Source organism: Panthera tigris, chromosome B4 (assembly GCF_018350195.1).
Source record: "Panthera tigris isolate Pti1 chromosome B4, P.tigris_Pti1_mat1.1, whole genome shotgun sequence".
In the NCBI taxonomy this organism is placed as follows: Eukaryota; Metazoa; Chordata; class Mammalia; order Carnivora; family Felidae; genus Panthera; species Panthera tigris.
The window spans coordinates 14,329,770-14,352,303 of NC_056666.1; the positions used below are offsets into that span (position 1 = coordinate 14,329,770).

Genomic DNA, 22,534 nt, shown 5'->3' on the forward strand with positions numbered 1-22,534 from the left:
CAGCTTGTTTATATTTTCAAAACAGTCACAGGCTTGATAATACCAACTACCAACCAGCATGCACACCACTGTTTGGTCTAAACTTTTGGAGTGCCCTCACAATACCTGGAGATTTTTTTTTAATTAAAAAAAAAAACAATGGGGAAGATTTCCACCAAATTACTAATTTGGTCATCATTACTTAATGACACTGTCTTTTTTTTACCCCTGCTATCGAGTGTTGGAGGGACCTTGCATTTGTTGCATGGTGGGTACAGAAGATGATATATCCTGTCAGAGAATGTTCACGAGGGAGTCTGATACACAATAGTACTTAATTATCTCTTGGCTGGAGAAGGGAAAGTCTGGTTTAATATCACAGAACATGGGGAAGTCCTAACTTCTGAACCATGAACACTCAACTAGACAAGTGTTCTTCTTAATATCCTATTCTGAGTCACTGCATAACATCTACTCAGATCCAAGGTTTAAAAGAGGCAGGCCTTAAAAAAAAAAAGTCTTCTGGGAAACTAGAAATTTGGGTAAAAAATGGGAATTGCATCTCAGTTTTAGTATTGAACTTTGATGGGTGATTGATGCTCACTGATAATTCCTTGATCACTGACTGATAAATGCTGGGTAAGCTAGAAAGGGTTTTGTGAATTTCAAAAAAAAAAATATATATATATATACTTATAGACTGTAAAATTATTTATGAATCATTACTAATGACTCAGTAAAATGCAACAGACTAGTATGGCCACTTTGATATAACCATACGGACTGAATTTTCTTATATGCCATGCCACAAAAAACTATAACTGAATTTTTTATCATGAATCAGTTGTTTTTAGAATCACTAAAGGCAATCTTAAGGTTCATAGGGGAAAATAACTTTGAAATTAGGATTTTATACTTTTATAAAGTGGAAGTAAGACCTTATAAAAATAATGGAAATTAATAATATGCACACTTAACAAACAGGAATGTAGATTCTTACAAAAAATAGGGTAAAACATTTAAACACATATGTATGTTACTCTTCGACCACAACCCTTATTTAAGGTTACTGGAATCTATATGTATTCTATACATATATGTAAATCTGGATCAATATATGAGCAGAGAGTGCATCTATATGTTTTCACATATATATGTATATAGAGATAGTTAAATAGATCTATATATGTGTGTGTCTATACGTATAATCTGAAATAGTCAAATTCATGGAAGCAGAAAGTAGACCAGTGGTTACCAGAGGTGGGGATGGAGGCAAAGGGAGATGTTGGTCAAAGGATACAAAGTTGCAGTCATGTAGGATGTATGCTAGAGATCTAGCGTATAGCATGGTGAGTACAGTTAATAACACTGTTACTAGGAGTTTGCTAAGAGAGTGGATCTCTGGTGTTATCACCACGCGCGGGCACACACACACGCGCGCACACACACACACACACACACAGAAGTAACTTTGTAATGGATGGATTGCACAGTTGGGTGAATATAGATGGAGCCTATAGATGGATGTCTTAATTAGCTTGATCACAGTAATTAATTTCACTGTGCCTATGTATACCTTAAACATCATGCCGTATACCTGAAACATACAATTTTTATTTTAAAAAATAAAAATAAAAATGGTTATAGAGTGTTTCAAGGACAAATATGCTAATTTCCCAGCTTTAAATTTTTTTTTAATGTTTACTTATTTTTGAGAGAGAGAGAGAGACAGAGAGTGAGGGGGAGGGACTGAGAGAGAGAGAGGGAGACACAGAATCTGAAGCAGGCTCTAGGCTCTGAGCTGTCAACACAGAGCCTGACAGTGGGGTTTGAACTCACGAACCATGAGATCATGACTTGAGCCAAAGTCAGACACTTAACTGACCGAGCCACCCAGACACCCTCCCTTCATGTGTGAATTTTAGATAGCTTCACTGGACTGTAGTTTGGGTTGTCCTATGTTATTAGACATATATTACACAGGAAGACACTTTGAGAAGGGAAAAAACATTGTCTGCCAATCATGCATGATAAAATTTTGTTGCTTAGAGCAATATTGGCTTTTTCAATAGTTTCAGTGGATAACAGACATTTTTGCATTTGAAATGGCTAAGAAACTGGGGGCACCAAATATATCGTATCCAGGAAAACATTGAGATAGGGATTCGGGTTTCCTGTAAATCCCATGCAGCCTTCTGATCTCTGCTAGAAATACTGTCAGAAGTCAGAACGACAAAAGCATGCTTTCTCAAAATCGGGCCACATGTCTCTTGACATGGAGCCATCACATCGAGCTTAAGAAAAGTCACTGACACATGCATGATTCATCACTGCCTTTCTTTTCTGGTTCTGCTAAGATTTCTGAGGGACAGCAGTTTATGTCTCTGCCCTGATGGGTTGTTTTGTGCCTTCCCTGGGGACAAATACCCACCCAGTGAGGACGCTGCTGTTGCTATTTAGTAGTGGTTTTCAGGCCCCTATCTTCAGATCAAGTATAAAGCTAGACACATAAGATGTCTATTTGAAAGTCAACAATATCAAGTGATTTTTTTCCAGAAACACAGGTGCTACAGAGGTGATGGCAAATCGTAGTTTTGTTATTGTAATTTCAGACTTCATGTGAATTGTCTGTCTTTTATTGGGGTGAAAGATTCTCAGTGGCATCTATAGTTTACTCATTTATAATAGGGCCTTGAATTTACATAGCATTACAGTAACCAAGAATGGCACATGACATCCAGACTGAGAATCTGTGGGCACTTTATCTTTAAGAATGGCAACATCGGTTGGGGCGCCTGGGTGGCTCAGTTGGTTAACTGTCTGACTTCAGCTCGGGTCATGATGTCGCAGTTCGTGGGTTCGAGCCCCATGTCGTGGTCTGTGCTGACAGCTTGGAGCCTGGATCCTGCTTCAGATTCTGTCTGCCTCTCTTCCTCTCCCGGCTTGAGTCTCTCTCTCAAAAATAAATAAACACTAAAAAAAATTTTTTTAGAAGAATGGCAATATTGGGGCACCTGAGTGGCTCAGTCAGTTGAGCATCTGACTCCTAATTTCGGTGCAGGTCACGATCTTACGTTTAGTGGAATCAAGTCCCACATTGGGCTCTGCATTGATAGTGCGGAGGCTGCTTGTGATTCTCTCTCTCCCTCCCTTCTCTACCCTTCCCTGGCTTGCGTGTGTGCTTTCTCTAAATAAATAAATAAATAAATAAATAAATAAATAATATTTTTAAAAAAGAACAGCAATATTAAGATAATGGACTCACTTTTTCGATGCAGTCTAAAGACTGAAGATTATACTGCCTAATAAAAAAAGAAATAATGTGCATAGTAATTTTTAAGAACATCGAGAAAGAACAAATTATCCCTGGAATATTCCTGTGTCTGTAACTACCATGTTAAATTTGATCAGCAGGGGACCAAAAAGGTCCTTTCCTCACAAGTATTCTTGGTTTTTTTATTAACATGGCCAAAAAAAAAAAAAAAAGAAAAAAGAAAAAAAGACTCTAAGTGTTGTCACAGAGCTTTGCTATAGACTGGAACGAACGTGTTTCCAGGAAGGAGGCAGTATCCTGCAGGGCACAGTGTTGACCCGAGGGAGAGCCGAAAGGGTTCAGGGCAGGGTGAAGTAAAGGAAGGGCACACACGGAGTCACTTGGGGCCCCATAAAACACCACGTGGCTCCCGGGCCGGAAAAGCCCTTGTGTGTGTTGTGTTACCATCTGTTGAAAGAAACGTGTCTGCGCGTATCCCAATGACTGCTGTGGGATTTTGTTTTGTTTTGTTTTGTTTTGTTTTGTTTTGTTTTGTTTTGACTAAAGCGTGGGCTTCCTTATTTGGGACATCACACCATGTCGTGGACTCACGTTCTTTTTCAGTCCCACCTCTCCTTTTTTTTTTTCCCCTAAATCACTCTGATAAGTCCAGTCCATTGAGGTTGGAAATTATGAATGGCGGTCCTGATTGTTACTTTCTCTTCACAGCTCGGCTGACGGGTAAAGCAATTTAATTTTAAATCCCTTGCTTGCAGAGTAAGATTGGCAAATATACTTTCAGAATACATCCAGAGTGCAACCCTTTTACTTCCTGCCACAACTATTGCTCTGGCCCAAGGCACTGTCCTGCCCCACCTGGCTTAGGGCAGTGGACCCCCAGAAGGCCTCACGGCTGCTGAGACCCACCAGACAGAGCGTGTCTGATGAAACCAAAGTCAGAGGCCATTCCCTTGCTTAGAATCCCCCAGTGGCTCGCGAGATGTGTCCTTCTTGAAAACAGGCTCATCCTGTCCGTAGCATAGTCTGCGAGGCTCTGGGTAAGGCAGTTTATAGATGCAGTGGCTCACAAAGTTTTCTGATCCTGTGCCCTCATCACCTCTCCAAGCCTCTTTCACGTTCCTTGGCTTCTAGCAGCCCCCACCTCCAGGAACCTGAGCACTCTTTCCCCTTGACCCCAGCTCTGCAGATCTTTCCTCAACTTTCCTCAACCTTAACACCACGGTCTTCCTATCTACCCCATTTGATATCACCACCTTCCCAATATTCCCTACCTCCCCTAATAGACTGTCTTTTAGAGAAGTTTTCAGTTCAGAGCAAACTGAAGCAGAAAATACAGAGAGTTCCTGTACAGTCCTGTTGCCATACGCACAGCCTTCCCGCCATCAGTGTCCCCTACTCGTGTGGTGTGTGTGTTATTGTCCATGAACCTAAGGGACCCATCATCATCACCCAGAGCCTATAGTTTACACTGGCCTCACTCTTGGACTGAACATTCTGTGGATTTTTAAACTTTTTAATGTTTATTTTTGAGAGAGAGAGAGGCAAGTGAGGGAGGGGCAGACAGAGAGAGGGAGAGACAGAATCCAAAGCAGGTTCCAGGCTCTGAGCTCTCAGCACAGAGCCTGACGTGGGGCTCAAACTCACGAGCATTGAGATCCTGACCTGAGCCCAAGCTGGACGTTTAACCGACTGAGCCACCCAAGTGCCCTGAACATTCTGTGGATTTGGACAAATGTGAAATGACCTGGATCCCACACTGTAGTGTCTTACAGAGTTGTCTCACTGCCCTAAAAATCCTCTCTTCTCTGGCCTTTGAACACCCCTCTTCTCCCCACTGACTGCTGGCAACCACTAATCTTTTCCCTGTCTCCATAGTTTTGCCTTTTCCAAGATGTCATCTAGTTGGAGAGATACAGTTATGTAGCCTTTCAGGTCAGTTTCTTTCACTCAGGAATATGCCTTTAAGATTCCTCCCTGTCTTTTCATGCTTGATAGCTCATTTCTTTTTAGCACTGAACAGTGCTTCTGGTTTTTGTTTTTTTCTTCCTATCTAGTGCTCATCATCATCTCAATGCATTTTATTTGACTCATTTGTTTTTTGTCTGGAATTTCCACTTCCCCATGTCTAGTATAGCCCTAATTTGGGGGGGGGGGTTCTATTTTGTTCTCTGCCATATCCCAGTGCCTAGAACAGTGCTAGTATGCTAGATGCTAGATGCTCAAGAAATATATGTTGAATGGAAGAAAAAAGATATTTTCCAAAAGGTACAAAAGTGACTAAATGTATCTCCATTCATATGACACCACATAATATATAAAGTACGTTTCTGTCTACACGAAGGTCATAGCTAATGTCTTTCAAAGATGTTATCTAAAATGCTTGCTTAATCCAGACCCTGTAGTCAGACTTCTGTAGGTACTTGATTTCTATAAAAATGTGAGCTCTCTGAGAGCAGAGATCTATTTTGCCTCATTTGCCACTATATTCTGGGCACTGAGAATAATGCCTGGCACACAGTAGGTGTTCCAACGATATTTATTGGATGGATAATCATTCTGTCTCAACTTATTGACTTTCTTATTTAATCATTTGTTTTATCTATCGAGTAGGTGGTTTTAGTGAACCAAAGAGATGTTTAATAATAGTTTATTTTTGAAGTAATGACTTAAACACAACTGTAATTTGTTACGGTGTTTGGTCCAAACTCAAGCATGATTTACTGCTATCATCTGAAAAACTAATATTATTTCATCTTTTCCATGGGTGTTACTAGTCTGTTGGTTAAAGCAATGTCAGGAGAAAAAAATGTTTATTTATGTGCACATGTTTTATGAATGTATCACATGCTAAGGGGTAACGACAGACAGATGAGCAAATGCTTCAATGGCTTTGGATTTTGAATGGCCAAAGACTATTCAATTTATTAAATTAAAGATAAAGCTAAGTAAAATAGTCCTTTTAGAAAATAGATGTTGGGGAAAAAAAAAAAAAGAAAAGAAAATAGACGTTGAAAGTCTCCAGAAAGACATAAAATAGGAGGGTTATGTCCTCTTCTCCTGAACCAAAAAACAACTAAAACAAGAGTGTCTCTGTTCTGTTGAGGAAGTATGGAAGGATCTACTTCATGAAGGAAAAAAAAATACAACATCTCTGTGGATGAATATAACATATGGTGAGTGAGGAAGTTCTTATAAACTTACCCATCATTGTTAACATCTGACACTGTGACTGTATATCCAAAATAAGATGCCATCTGTGAAGGGAAACCAGAAGATGACATAGTTTATGTTCAAAAATAATTTTTATAGTCCTCTCTCAATTTTCCCTGAAGGATGAATCTCATTGCAGCAGACTTTTGCAGTGCATTCATAGAGTCCTGGACATGGACAGAGTCTTAAAGTCATTTAGTCTGATCCAACGCATAATTTCCCTCTCAGTACCTCTGACATCTGCTTGGACATCCTCTGCAGATGTTCAACAATCCACTCATTCAATCTGTGGACACAATTATTAGAATTTTCTTTGCAAAACTGGCTGCTCTGTGACTTCTAGTCCTTACTCCTATCTACTTCTGCAATCTTGAACCTCATAGAGTAAGTTTAATTCCACTTCCATATGCAATTTCATATGGAGATATTTGCAGCTGGTGCACCAGCGTCTTTCTTAGAGTTACCACATGTGATACCAAAGAAAAGATGATACCCCATGAACGCACAGCCAGGAGAAGCCTTAAGTAGGATTTACACTCTTTGCTTTGGGTTAAATTATTGAAATATAAAAGTGGCTTTAATTTCAAGGGAAATCATGTCTCAGTATCAATTCACATTGAGTTTATTGTCCACTAAGGTTTCTAAGTCTCTTCTGAGTATAAGTAGTGTGCCACAATCTCTCCACATTTTAGCTCTTAAGATGTTGTTTTTCAAGCTATGTTTTCAACATTTACTGTCTTTTCAGATTTGGCCCATCGTTTGAGCTTGTCAGGATTTTTTTTTGTTTCCATATTTCGGCATCGAGTGCTTTAGCTGACTTAGTCTCGCATAATCTACTAATTTAATTAGTCTACATTCCACGAGAAAGGGTGCTCCACAGAGGGCAGACTTTGGTCTGTGTTGTTCACTCTTCTGTCTATCGTCCAGCTCAGAGTAGGTGCCAGATACTCTTTGCAGAGGGACTAAATACATGGGTTAACAAGAGTCACTCAATAGTTAACGTCTCCTACCTCTTTTCTCCCCTCCAAACATACATGGTTGCTAGAGACTGGATGCTTGTGTCTCTCCCTTCCCCCCCCCCCAATCAAATATTGACCCTAACCCCCAATATGATGGTATTAGGAGGTGAGGCCTTTGAGAAGTGATGAGATTATGAGGGTGGGGCCCTCATGATGGGGTTAGTGCCCTTATAAAAGAGACCCCAGAGAGCTCTGAAGCCCTCCTTACACCATCTGAGGACATAAGACTATGGCCATGTATATGAATCAGGAAGCCAGCTCTCACCAGATACTGAATCTGCCTACCCCTTGATCCCAGGCTTCCCAGTCTTCCAGAACTGTGAGACATAAACATTTGGTTTTTTTAGCCACCCAATCTGTGGCATTTTTATAACAGTATTCTAAAGACTAAGATACAGGTGCCAGGTGCAAAAGGCTCTTGGCAGAGGGAACAAATGCACGAGATAACTGTGCAGTAACTCAGTTCTCCCACCTCACTTCTCTATTCCAACCATCTACAGTGAAATTCTTACTCCTAGTGTGGCCTTCGCTCAGAGGAATTTCATCCCTCACGCACTGAATTCTGAAGTTCAAGACTGAACAGCTAGATGGTATGGAGGGCACAAAGTTATAGACAGGCCAAATTTAATAATATTTAAAGACCTTCTAATGATAAAAATGTGAAACAGAGCTGGGCAAAAGAGAAGTCTTGCCACATTTTCAATAAACCATTAAATATCATCACTTGAGAATAGTTAAAAAGTTGTAAGTTCATCCAGGTTCACTATTGTCCCAGCCTTCCGTCTCCATATTTACCATAACAGTGCATGAGAGACATTGCCAAACACTTTGTTGAAAACTGCGGAGTAATGGATAGACTAAAGCCCCAATTTGGGGGGAGAATACAAAAAATGTGCCATGCTCATTAAAAAACTCTTATCAATCAAAATTGCTTGACACTGACATTACTGCAAATCTGTATCTCTAGCTAAGAGGGGGGCATCTAAGGATCTTCAACCATGATCCAGGAGGCCAAGATGTAACTTGGCCAGACTCTAATGTGAGGCTTCCTAGAAATTTAGCAGTGTGGGTTTCTGGTTATGGGTTGCCCAGAGAAACTGATTCAACTCATGATGGCTCCCTTAACCGTATCACATTCGTTGTTTAAAGAAATGTGCCAAATTTCCACAGGTCACAGTACCCAGGAAACCTCAGGGTGGTGAACGAAGTATGACCTCAGAGAATGACAGGCAATTAAGCTTTTCTTAATAAGACCTCGGCCAGTAACAGTGGGTGAGGAGTGATATCTGGCCCCTGGAAGGAAGGGACCAGAACCAGGTAGCTTGTGAACCCCCACATAATGTTGCTTTGGGTGGAAGGCTCCAGTCACAGTGAGGAAGAGAGACAGAGTACAAGCTCATTGATTCCGACTGATACAGTGAGACCTAGGAGAAACCTTTGTCTTCTCAGAGGGAAGGCATATACCTGGAACTCACCACCAAGCACGCTCCATACAGGACCAGAACATAACAGGATTGCTCTCAGATCCTAGCAGTTAGCAACATTACAACAGGAGAGCGGGATCCTGTCTGTCAGAGGCATGGTTATATTCCCAGGGCCCGCGACAGTTCCTAGCACATAGTAGGTGCTCAGTAAACATTTCTTTTATGAATGAATAAATGGTATGAACATTGCAATTTACTATGAGTACCGAATGACATTATTTGATATTAAAAGGTCTTCACCTGTTCACCAGTGAAATTCTGAATAAAAGTCATATCTGTAGAGTTAATGATTGAAACCTGAAATCATAAAAATAAGATAGGTTATATCATTTGACAGAATTGGAGAAAAAAACCCCACATTTTAAATTATAACTTAAATTATTTTTAAATTTAGGGGAAGAGTGGTAAACAGTTAATGCTATGTAAAAAAAAAATGCAATCCCATAAGAATGAGCTTTAAAAAATCCAACTGAACTTTTATTTATGGTTAAGTCTCTGACATTCTCAGATAAAATGCATGCTTACTAATCTGAAAAGGGAAAACAGAAATTGAATTCAACTGAATGCTCACAGCAATTAACCTGCTGGCCAGTTAATTCACCTAATTATGATTTTTATCCAAATTCATTTGTGTTTATGTTATGAAAAATTGATGATTATGGCTCTTTGCAAAAAAAAAAAAAAAAAAGGTTAAAATTACGAATGCTATCCAGATAGCAAAAATATTACTTTTAATTCTCTTCAGATATTACATTTACTAGAGTTTTAAAATAATAAACATTATTTAAAATATAACCTTTTCTGGTCACAAGGTGTCTTGATTTTCTCTTCCGACTTTTGTGGTAACTAGCTATAATGGGTTTGAATAGTGTCCCTCCAAAATTCACAACACCCAGAGTTTCATAAGGTGACCTTATTTGGAAATAGGGTCTTTGTAGGTGAAACAGGTTCAGGAAATTGAGACGAAGTCATCCCAGATTTCGGGTGGGCCCTATGTCCAGTGACGGATGTCCTCTTGAGAAAAGGGGAGGACACACAGACACAGCTGGAGGGTGGCCATACGAGGCCAGGGGCGGAGACTGAAATCGTGCTGACATACACCGAAACCAGGTAGCGGCCACCTCAAGCCAGAATAGGTAAGAAAGAGCTGCTAGACGCAGGAAGCGTGACCCTGCCTGACGCTTTGATTCCAGACTCTGGTCTCGTGACCTGTGAGAAAATAAATCCATGTTGTTGCAAGCCACCCAGTTTGTGGTGTTTTGTTGCGTCAGTCTTGGGAAACTAACACACTAGTGCAATAGCGATCGATTTTCTTATTTCTGTCGTATGAGCCGTATGAAAATGCTCAGCCTGTCAGCGACAGTGTCTTCTGCAGTTTGTCCTAGATTATGCACAAGGATCATGCCGGCTTCATGGGTGGGGACCTGTGCTCCGGTCCCCATGTTCCAATGGGCCCCACCCTTGGTTTAATGCCCAGCTGGTGCTCTCCTGAAATTCTTAATAATTTCAACAAAGGGCCCTGCATTATCATTTTGCACTGGGTCCCATAAACTATGTAGTACATTCTGTACATAGATCAGGAAAAAAATATCTAGCCTCACTTGTTTTTCTTCCTTTTTAGTAAGCAAGCAAGCAAGCAAGCAAGCATGGATCTGCAGGGGCTCACGATTAAAAGACATGGTAAGCCACTTAAAAGTTGAATGGAAGAGGGGCGCCTGGGTGGCTCAGTCGGTTGGGTGTCCGACTTCAGCTCAGGTCATGATCTCACAGCTCGTGAGTTCGAGCCCCGCGTCAGGCTCTGTGCTGATAGCTCGGAGCCTGGAGCCTGCTCCGGATTCTGTGTCTCCCTCTCTCTCTCTACCTTCCTCTGCTCATGCTCTGTCTGTCTCTATCTCAAAAATAAATAAACATAAAAAAAGTCGAATAAAAGGGAACATTTCTTTGCATGTAGAAGAAAATATTGTACGATGCATTCTTGGTACTCACATATCCAAAATTCTGCGCTCCTCTTGGAACTCCAGCAACCAGCTCTGGGGATAAAAATATTCATTTAGAAGGGGAATTACATATATTTTTAAGCCACCCAACAAATGAGTTAAAGAGAGTGCTTTTTACGTGAGTAACCATCACTTGAGGAGCTAGAAGTGTGAGGTTACGGGTTTGCATTTTGCTTCTGCTACAGACCACGGAAAACAGAACAGAAGTCGTCCTGTGAGATTTCCTAGCCTTCACCACCGGTCTCCAATGTGTTTCTGCCTGCGTAGCAGAAGCCTGACTTCTCAGCTCTGCATGCGATTCGTAAGTTAAACCTCTGAGTCTGATTTCTCCGGCTTTCACTGTGGTCACATCTTTTGTGCTAGTGTGAAAAGTACAGCTTCTGTCACCCTCACATGGCAAAACAAGTTCGGTTACCTAAAGAAAAGCCATCATAAATGATACGAGTCTGGCCCCCTTGCAAGTGTTTGTTGGTAGCAGAATTAGGGGGTGACCTGGCAGCTTAGGGTCCCCCAGAAAGGAAGCGTCGGTAACACAAACAGAAGAGGCAACTCTGGGGAAAAAAGTCCATATAATTCATGGCACAGTGATCCGGCTCTAGATTCAGAAGACAGTGGTTCTATTCTTGGGTCTGCCATATACCTGGGATGAATCATTTACCCCCACTTTTACTGGTCACCTGCAATAGTGTGGGAGTTGGGACTGGCTGGTTATCAAAGATCTTTCGGCTCTTGTTTCTACAAATCTAAACTATCCTTTGATTCATCGGGGATAACCTTTTAGTTTAATTTAAATAGGAAGGGTCTGGAAGAGAATCCCCTTCTATTTAAATTCCCCTTCCCCTCACCTGCCGTGGAAGGTCTGGCACGAGTTCTGGCCTCAATTACATTGGATGTGCTGTGCTCTGGCAGAGTTGGGTGCTCATGCTGTTAGCGTGAACAATCAAAGAAGGTTCGTTTGGGGATAGATGTTGGACTTTTCAGCCATCAATCCTCTCATTCAGTCAACAAACATTTATAGGCAAATGGAGTAAAAAATAGTGAGCACATTGGACAAAAATCCCCTGCTCTCATGGAGCTCATGCTCTGGTTGGAAGAGACAGTCAATTTAAAAAACAGAGTTGAGGGGCGCCTGGGTGGCTCAGTCGGTTAAGCATCCGACTTCGGCTCAGGTCATGATCTCGCGGTCCGTGAGTTCGAGCCCCGTGTCGGGCTCTGTGCTGACAGCTCAGAGCCTGGAGCCTGTTTCAGATTCTGTGTCTCCCTCTCTCTGACCCTCCCCCGTTCATGCTCTGTCTCTCTCTGTCTCAAAAATAAAAATAAAACATAAAAAAAAATTTTTAAAAAACAGAGTTGATGAAATGGCATATTTGAAGGGGGTGAGTATGGTGAGTGGAGAAAAACCAAACAGTAAAATGGTACAGGGGGAAATGGAGGTGGGATGAGAAAGGACTTAGGCCTTATTAGGGCACAACTGGCAGGAGAGGACTTGGCAAGAAAAAGACATTGGAGCCAAAAATGAAGAAAGTGGAGATGTAAATATTATGGAGGTATTGGGAAAGTATGTTCTAGTCAGAAGGTATGGCAACTGCAAAGGTCCTGAGGTAGAAGTGTGTCTGGAGTATTCAAAGAATAGTAAAGAGACCAGGGTGGCTGGAGGGGAGGGAGTGAGGAGGAAAGGGGTAGGAAATGAGGTCAAAATCTTATGAATGGAGACTTTTAGGTCATTGTAAAGTCTTGGATTTCAGATTGAAGGAGTTGAAAAATAACTAGATCAAAGAAGTTACGTGATCTGACTTCCGTGTCTAAAGGACCACTTTGGTTGCTGAATTTAGAGCAGACTACAGGAGGGCAAGGGGGGAGAGAGAGAGAGAGACCAGGTAGGAGGCTACTGCAATAAAGTTGGGGGACTTGAATCTGAGTACAAGCTGTGCAGGAGGTGAGAAATGGTCAGATTCTGGTCATATTTTGAGCGTTTCGTTAGCAGGTCTACTCATAAATTGGATATGGATGGGGTGTGAGAGAAAGAGCACAGTACAAGGCTGACTTCCAAGGTATTTGGCTCAAGCAATTGAGAGGATGGTACACCGCGTTCTGGGGAAAAGGTCAGAAGTTCGCTCATGAGCACGTTAAGTTTGAGAGAGCTACTCAAACAGAGATGTTGAGTACTGAATTGAGGTTCCAGATATTAGAACACATATCCTGGAATTCAACGTCATCTGGAGAAATACCTGGAACCTGGAACTCAGTAGAAGCTGGAAAAACAATGAGACTGGATGAGGTTACCAAGAACTCAAAGAGGAAAGAAAGAATCCAACTGTTTAACCCGGGGACACCTCAATGATATGAGAGAAATTAAAGGGGAGTCAACAACAGAGAGGGAAGGGGGGAGGGAGAGGGAAGAGGGAGCTACAAGTGTCTGGGAAGCCAAGGGAAGAAATGAGGAGGGAATAATGAATTCTTTCAATGCTCATGATAATCAAGGAAGAGGAGGTGCATAGAGGCCACTGGTCTGCTTGACAGGAGCCATTTCAGCTGAGTGGTGAGTTGAAGACGAGAAGGCAGTAGATACAGCAGACAGATACAGCAGAGAAGAGTGACAGCTCTTTTGAAGCAGAGTCTATAGGTGCTTGCTGGAGGAGGGAGTGGAGTAACAAATTTACTTCTTAAGGTCAGAGAAGTATGTTTGTACAGTGGTGGGAATGATCCAAAGACAATCATGATGTGGGAATGGTTGGAGTCCCTTCTCTGAGTCACGAGAGGCAATGGGGTGTGGTGCAAAGTGGAGAGGTTAACTTTACCCAGGGGCATGGACTGCTCAACCATAGCAATGGGAGGGAAGGTGAAGCATGTCCTTGCAGAATAAAACTGGGTTCAGAATAACTGAGCTATCTGGACAGATTTCCAGGAAAGCTATCAGAACCAGTCGCACGGTGCTCAGTTTTCAACAATATTTATTTGGCGTGAATTAAATTGGCATCTAACAACAAACCACCGTCAAATATAATGGAGTTGACTGATTCCATGATCAGGCCTGTCAACCAGAGGAGTCTGAAGGGACTATCCCGTTTGAGATGCATGACAACCACTACTAAGCCTTCCGCATTTCAGAATTTCATTTAAAAGAAATCAACCATCACACTCAGTAACGTTGGAGTCTGCCACCCCACGTAGTCACAGCACTTAGAAGTTATTAAAAGTCATGTTGGGGGCGCCTGGGTGGCTTGGTTGGTTAAGCGTCCGACTTCGGCTCAGGTCATGATCTCACGGGTTGTGAGTTAGAGCCCTGCATCAGGCTCTGTGCTGACAGCTCAGAGCCTGGAGCCTGCTTCGGATTCTGTGTCTCCCTCTCTCTCTGCCCCTCCCCTGCTCATGCTCTCTCTCTTTCTCTCTCTCAATAATAAATAAACGCTAAAAATAAATAAATAAATAAATAAATAAATAAATAAATAAATAAATAGAATGGTTTGGAGTTTTAAGACAAGTTAGAACTATCACTCAACTACAAAAATTCAGTTGGGAGAGAAAATAAGTGACTTTTCTCAGATCCATTTCAATAACTCATAGGAAAACCTTCAAAGATCTCTTAATATCCCTGGCCTTGAAATACATGACCTGGGCATCAACCCCACCAGCAAGAAGCAAAAAGGAAGCTAGTGTTTATCGAGTGTTTTCCACCCACTAAGACATTGTGCCACAAGCTTTATAATATTTCCATAATTTAACCTCTAAAAAGTAGGCATTCATACCCCTATGGACGTGTGGAGAAAATAAGGCTTAGAAAGGTTCAGTCACTGTACATAGTTGGTGAGTAGTAAGACTCAAGAACTGAGAGCCACATCAATGTTTTTTCTACCACACCAAATGACTTTCCTAGGATTGGTTAGGGCCATATCACTTTTTTGGTTTTAGCTCACCACGTTGGACTCTAAAACAAGAACCAAAGATCTTAACCTTTTTTGAGTCATGAACACACTTGGGAAATAGATGAAAGTTATGGATCTTCTCATTGGAAAAATTCATATATATATAAAACCTTGCATATAATTTCTAGGGGTTCAAACCCTGGGAAGTCCATCCATCCCTGTACCACCCAGAATACAAGGATCCCATGTTAAGGGCTTCTAATCTACAGTACATCAAGTCACTCACTAGGTTTCAAAGAACTTCAACTCTTTCCAGTCTGCTTAAGTAAGTAGTGAACATGGGCAGTCTTGGAGTTGGTGTGGTCTGATGAATGGATCCATTCTGACGAATGGATCACTCCCTGATAGTGCCTTTACTTTACATATCATTTAAAACTTGGATCCATCTTCTAGATATTTCTCTGATCTAATGGAAAACCACTATGATTTCCTACCATGCTTCCCTGTGATGTGCTGTCATGCACCCCTAATAATTTCCTTGGGTCAGGACTGAATTTTCTCCTGGGGAACTTTCCAACAGGAGTTTAATGCCATGTTTAAAATCATTTGGCATATTTTACAATTTCCTTTGCTAAATCACTGAGTGATTATAAGATTTGACTTTTCTAAGGTACTAGGAATTTAATTTTATCTCTGATGGACTCTAACCCAAGAATTCTTTCTCATTATAGCTAATATTTAAATAGTATTTGTTATGTATCAGTATTATACTGTTTTATGAATGTAGGATTAGCTCACTTAATCCTAAGAATCCTATGATATAGATAATACTATCATCTTCATTGTTATCATTATCAACACCATCCTCCTCCTCCTCAGCATTATTACCATCATCATCATCACCAACATCGTCATCATTACCATCACCACTATCTCTCTTTTAGAAATAAAGAAATGGAGGCACTGAGATGTTAGGTAACTAGGTCACAGACCTGGTAGATGGCAAAGTCAGGGTTGAAACCCAAGTGGTCTAGCTCCAAAGTCTATGCTTTTAACTACCACAACAGATTGTCTTAAAATCTTGAAGAAAAAAATGTATGGAAAGAGAGAGCCTTTAAGAATTAGCTTGTATTTAGGGGTGCCTGGGTGACTCAGTTGGTTAAGCATCCAACTTTGGCTCAGGTCATGATCTCATGGCTCATGAGTTTGAACGTCATGTCGGGCTCTGTGCTGACAGCTCAGAGCCTGGAGCCTGCTTCAGATCCTGTGTCTCCCTCTCTGCCCTTCCTCCACTTGTGCTCTGTCTCTCAAAACTGAATAAAGGTTTTAAAAAAATTAAAAAAAAAAAGAACTATCTTGTATTTAAAAGAAAAGTATTCTTTTAAAGAAAAAAAAAAACACAAAACCTCTGTGTTCAATCCCTACCTCACGGCATAAAGAATGTTTTATTCTCTGTGAATTTCTGCTTTGTAAATCTTTTGAGATGAAGCAGTTAAAAGAGCTCTGGGGCGCCTGGATGGCTCAGTTGGTTGAGCGTCTGACTCTTGATTTCAGCTCAGGTCAAGATCCCAGGGTCATGGGATCAAGCCCTACATCAGGCTCCATGCTGAGCTTGGAGCCTGCTTAGGATTCTCTTTCTCTCTCTCTCTCTCTCTCTCTCTCTCTCTCTCTCTCTCTCCCCCTCTGCCCTTCTTCCCTGCTCGTTCTCTCTCTACAATAGAATACAATACAATAAGCTCTGATGATTTCCAGGGATGGCCCACATTTCATTTACTCTTAATTCTTTGTGAATTCATTAAAACACCCTAGTGAAAAGCAGTTAAGGTTCATATGAAACAAGATGGAAATACTGATTGATTTATGATTCATTCATTCAATAAATATTACCAGTCTTGTATATGATAGGTATTGCCAGGGACTGAATGTTTGTGTACCCCCAAAATTCGTATGTTGAAACCTAACCCTTAATGTGATAGTCTTAGGAGACAGGGCCCCTGGGAGGTGATGAGGTCATGGGGCTTAGATTAGTTTTATGTTTAGAACTTTATCCTCCCACTTACTACAATTGTTTATCAGGTATTTTGTGCTCTCCATTTAATGCCTGTCAGCCCCACTGGGACTATAAACTCTGAGATTGAAGACCATCTGTTCGCCTCTGTGTGTTCAACATTTAACACATAGCCTGGCACATAGCAGGTGCTCAAGAAAAACTGGAAGAATGAATGAATGGCAAATTCCTTAGGAGGGAGAAAAATGAGATCATACAGGAGTTTACAGAAGGAAGTGAAAGAAGGAGATGACATTTGAAATTGTACTAAAAAAAAAAAAAAGTAGCATTTGACCTGTCGAAATTAGAGTAGCTACAGATTCAGGGGACGGAAACCAGAGATGGCAGCCATTATAAGGTACAGAGGACATATATCATAAAATATATGAGAACAGGAGTTAATTCATTCTGTTATTTTGAGCTTGAGCATGTCCAAAGGGGAAAAGGAAATAATGTAGAGGTGTTGGGTTGGAGCCCGGGAGGGAGTTTAGTAGGGACACGTCCAATGTGAATGTCCAGAAATTAAAGATGGGGGATCTTGACTTTTCAAATTTGATCTGTCACTAATAGCATGGCTTTTGTGTAGGCCATTTTTTTAAGTTTATTTTTTTTTAAATTTATTTTGAGAGAGCTATAGACAGCAAATGGGGGATGGGCAGAGAGAGAGGGAGACAATACCAAGCAGACTCCCCACTGTCAGCCCACAGCCCAATGTGGGGCTCAGAGTCACAAACTGTGAGATCATGACCTGAGCCAAAATCAAAGAGTTGGACACTTAACTGGCCGAACCACCCAGGCACCCCGCTGTGGGCCATTTAATCACCTGTATTTTTCTCATGCATAATATGGGATTATTGGACTTGTTTTTTATTGCTTAACTCAATTTTATAACGATTGACATTCAGTATGATGAAGTTATTTAAGACTTAAAATGCTGTGCTGAAGTGTATTTGGTTTGTTTTTCTACATAATATTATCATAGACATTCTGGGATTCCATTATTATACATCTGTGTAGCAAAGAAAATCACATTTATAACAGGGCTTTTCAGGTCCTTTTACCTTTCCCCGTGCTTTATAAATGACTTACATCCAATAATGTCTCTCACCTTGCTCAGAGTCTCCAGTGAATTCCCCAGCAGCAACTGAATATCCTGGGTTAAAGAAAAGGAAAACTAGTCACATGTTTGAAGGCTTTACAAATGAGCTTTATCTAGAAAAATGAAAGAACTGCCATAGTACTGCTTTGGTCAGAAATTTCAACAAATATCGTCACATAAAAGTTTAGGGTTCTGTAATGGGAAAAAACAGTGAAACGAATATGAACGCTTCCGTACTAAATCCTGGAAGCATAATCGGTCTGCTTCTTCTGAACACGGCAACACAATCAGATTGTGAGGAATACTTCATCATCCCCCTTAAAGAGTAAATGGTGGCCATTGTACCTGAAGGTCGCTGATTCATCGGGATCAGACATGATACTCGGAAAGTATCTTTTGTGCTCAACATTTGCTATTTCTGATCGCCAAGAAGGTATATTTCCTAATTTCTTTAATGATGGTTTTCCACAAATGTCACTTAGCTCTAAAGTGAGGTGAGGTGAAAAATATAACTGCATTTTGCTTCATTTATCAGGCAATCAAAATGCCTATAGGATACCAAAGGTGGGAAACAACCGCGGCACATTGACATTGTATGGTTTCCGCATAATACGTTTTGATAACATTCTAGCAACTGGAAGGTCTTTTGTTGTTGCTCTAAAAGCTGGAAAGGACGGCCAACATGTTGCCCCTATAGCACTGGGCAGCCCCACTAATTCATAGTCTCTACAACTGGCAAAATATTTTATGTGCAGGACACTTTTACAGTTAGTGTTTGATTGCATAACTGGATACTACAGCCTAAATCAAAACATAGAAAGTAACCATCGAAATTCCCCCCATTAAATAAGAAATTGACTTTGGGGCTGAGGCCAATGTTTTATTGTGTGAAAGTCATATCCTTCTAGAGTAATTTATTGAAATTTTTAAATCTTTTTTTTTTTTTTTTTAACGTTTATTTATTTTTGAGACAGAGAGAGACAGAGCATGAACTGGGCAGGGTCAGAGAGAGGGAGACACAGAATCTGAAACAGGCTCCGGGCTCTGAGCCGTCAGCCCAGAGCCCGACACGGGGCTCGAACTCACAGACTGCGAGATCATGACCTGAGCTGAGGTCGGCCGCTTAACCAACTGAGCCACCCAGGCACCCCTGAAATTTTTAAAATAAAAAATGGTTGCTGAATTTGAAGCGAAAGTCTGTTACACAGCCTACAAAATAGGCTGAACCAAAAGAGAAGACTTATATGCCATGGCTGAATAAAAGGAAAGTCCATTCTAAGCTAGTAAGAAAAGAAAATTTGCACAAGCTGCCAAAGAGCAGCGGATAAGTGAGGAATAAAGTTTGCACCTACATTTAATAAGTTTACCTTTTGAGAAACAACAAATGTGCTAAATAATGAATCTCACCAAGGTAACTGTCATCATAGGAAGCTGGAGCCACGTCTGTCTGTTTCTCTCGAGCCAATTTCCTTAGGATATCCTTGAACGAGTAATTCGCAATGATATCTGCAATACTGGCAGTGATCACCTGACCTGTGTCCAAACAAATTGATGCATTAGCTGAATGAATGCAAGACGCAGGCCCTCTCTGAGCAGACACAGAACATCTGAAAAACACATACTCCCTCGAAAACAATAATGGAATTGCTTGCATTTTTGAAGATGAATTTTCCCACCTGCCACTAGAACTTCAGGTAAAGTTGGTTATGGCTGGGTAGAGCCTTCCATTCTGACAGAAGAACCAAAGATCACTACATAACATTATCTGTCTTCCTGCTGCCTTCACAATACCTACTCCCTCTACCTCCAAATGATAAAAATATCTCAGTAAAGATACCTCTAGGCAAAATTTATGGATTAAAATTTTAATCTGGAACATTGCAGATAGAAGAAACATCATCTAACTTGGAGATCATCTAGCCAAATATAACCTCATACGGGTGGGGAAACTGAGGCGCAAAGAGCATGAATGCATCCTCTAAGGTCATGTGGTTTTGCTATTACGGTGTCTGGCGTTACAAACAAGGTCTCCTTTGGCATTCTATTAAGACTTTTTGTAGTCTCACAAAATACAGATTAAATCTAAATACTTATTCAATAAATAGATTATGAAATCTATCACTTATGTTAAAGGAAGGAAAGGGGCTCCTGGGTGGCTCAGTTGGTTATGCGTCCAACTTCGGCTCAGGTCATGATCTCACGGTTTGTGAGTCTGAGCCCCACATCGGGCTCTGTGCTGACAACTCAGAGCCTGGAGCCTGCTTCAGATTCTGTGCCTCCCTCTCTCTCTGCCTGTCCTCCACTTGTGCTCTCTCTCTCTCTCAAAATAAATAAAATGTAAAAAAAAAAAAAAGGAAGGAATTACATAATTTTTGAGCCATTTATTTTTTTATGGTAAAGTGTATACAGAGAGCATAAAATTATGACAACAGGAGGCAGTGAGGTCCCGCGAGATCCAGAATTTTAGCAAAAAAAAAAAAAAAAAAAAGGAATCCAAGGCTGGCAACAATGATAGGGTAAGAACTTTGGCTAATATCTCCCAAATGAAGTCACTATTAAAAGTCTTGAAATATGATTGTATTTGGGGTGGTCAAATATCCAAAAGATAGCCAGCCATTTTCCACAATTTCCATGCATTCTCATATTTATGATGGATATCTAAGGGAAAAGTGTGATCTCATTCTTTTTGGGAGAAAACTGGAGATATGCTTTTAAGAAACTTACATTTAACAGTAATTTTAAAGCCAAATGATTCTTTGGGACTTCACTGATAATTCATAGTCTTTCTGTTTGAAGTCCAAAAGGAATAAAACTATCAAATCTGGCCATAAATATTTCCCAATGACTCTGCCTGAAATGACTGTTCTGATATTAAGACAACGATATTCACACATGTACTTCTGAACAATGTCTGTAGAATTTGCCAATTTTCTCTGGGTTAAGGCTAAATCCCCCCTTTCCTCCTCCTACATACACACTGCCTTTGCTTTTTTCCGTTAGTTGCTTCTAAAAACATTATAACCTTAAGCCTAAAATGATTTTTACATTACCTATTACAGACAATGCTTCTATATCTCCTTGGTATGGCTACTTTTCAGCAAATCATCTGTATCAGATATTTTTTTTTAACTTAAGGAAAGAAAAGAATTCTCTGAGTGAATTAGAAGCAAATCTTTTAAACACACACTTTTTATTTCATAACCACCTACTCCATAAATTATATTGTTTTTCAATCTGCAAAATAATTTTTAAGACTGAAATGTTAATTATTTGATATTCATAGTTGTACATGTATGAATTAAGCTTAACAGCAATTTCACATACCATTTTATCATAAACCCATATCCTGGATCTCTTCTTGGCTTTTTAAAAAGTATCTGTAGTTTTATATTATTATACTTTTTTATTTTCACTACAGCGTAGTTAACATATAGTGTCATATAGTTTCAGGTATATGATACAGTGATTCTACAATTCTATACGTCGCACAGTACTTGTCAAAATAAGTGTACTCTTAGTCCCCTTCGCCTAGTTCACCCATTCCCCCTCCCGCCTCCCAACTGGTAACCATCAGTTTGCTCTCTATAGTTAAGAGTCTGTGTTTTAGTTTGTCTTTTTTTTAACTTGTTCATTTGTTTTGTTTCTTAAATTCCATATATGAGTGTCATCATATGGCATTTGTCTTTCTCTGACTTATTTCGCTCAGCCTAAGTGAAATATGATTATACCCTACAGATCTATCCATGGAGTTGTAAATGACAAGATTTCATTCTTTTTTATGGTGAGTAATAGTTCGTTGTGTATATACCACTTCTTTATCCCTTCATCTATTGTTACACAGCTGGGCTGCTTACAGAATTCAGCTATTGTAAATAACGCTGTAATAAACACAGAGGTGCATACATCTTTTTGATTAGTGTTTTCGTATTCTTTGGTAAATATCCAGGAGTGAAATTATGGGATCATTAGGGTAATTCTATTTTTAATTTTTAGAGGAAGCCTCCACAGTGGCTACACCAGTTTGCATTCCCATCAATGGGCACGAAGGTTCCTTTTTCTCCAAAGAAAGGATTGAGAATCAACACTTGTTGGTTCTTGTGTTTTTGATTTTAGCTATTTTGACTGGTGTGAGGTGATATCTTATTGTGGTTTAATTTGCATTTCCCTGATGATGAGTGACATTGAGCATCTTTTCATGTGTCTGTTGGCTATCTGGATGTCTTCTTTGGAGAAATGTCTATTCAGGTCTTTTGCCCATTTTTAATTAGATTATTTGTTTTTTGGTATTGAGTTGTAGAAGTTTATATATATATATTGGATACTAACACTTTATTACACATATAACTTGCAAATATCTTCTCCCATTCAGTATGTTGTCTTTTAGTTTTGTTGATTGTTTCTTTTGCTGTGCAGAAGCCTTTTATTTTGATGTAGTCCCAATAGTTTATTTTTGTTTTTATTTCCCTTGCCTAGGAAACATATCTAGGAAAATGTTGATATGGCTGATGTCACAGAAATGATGTCAGTGTTCTCTTCTAGGATTTTTATGGCTTCAGGTCTCA

General features: G+C 40.2%; 1 protein-coding gene across 1 annotated transcript in view; it reads right to left on the minus strand.

Annotated features, from left to right (window-relative positions):
* Positions 1–22,534, minus strand: part of ITGA8 (integrin subunit alpha 8) — a 187,662-nt gene that overhangs the window by 120,528 nt on the left and 44,600 nt on the right. The window contains exons 7-11 of the mRNA XM_042991143.1: positions 19,380–19,505; positions 17,982–18,026; positions 10,953–10,996; positions 9,207–9,263; positions 6,455–6,507 (exon numbers count right to left, since the gene is read on the minus strand). Coding sequence (XP_042847077.1) covers positions 6,455–6,507; positions 9,207–9,263; positions 10,953–10,996; positions 17,982–18,026; positions 19,380–19,505 — 325 coding nt within the window. The remainder of the gene's footprint in view (positions 1–6,454; positions 6,508–9,206; positions 9,264–10,952; positions 10,997–17,981; positions 18,027–19,379; positions 19,506–22,534) is intronic.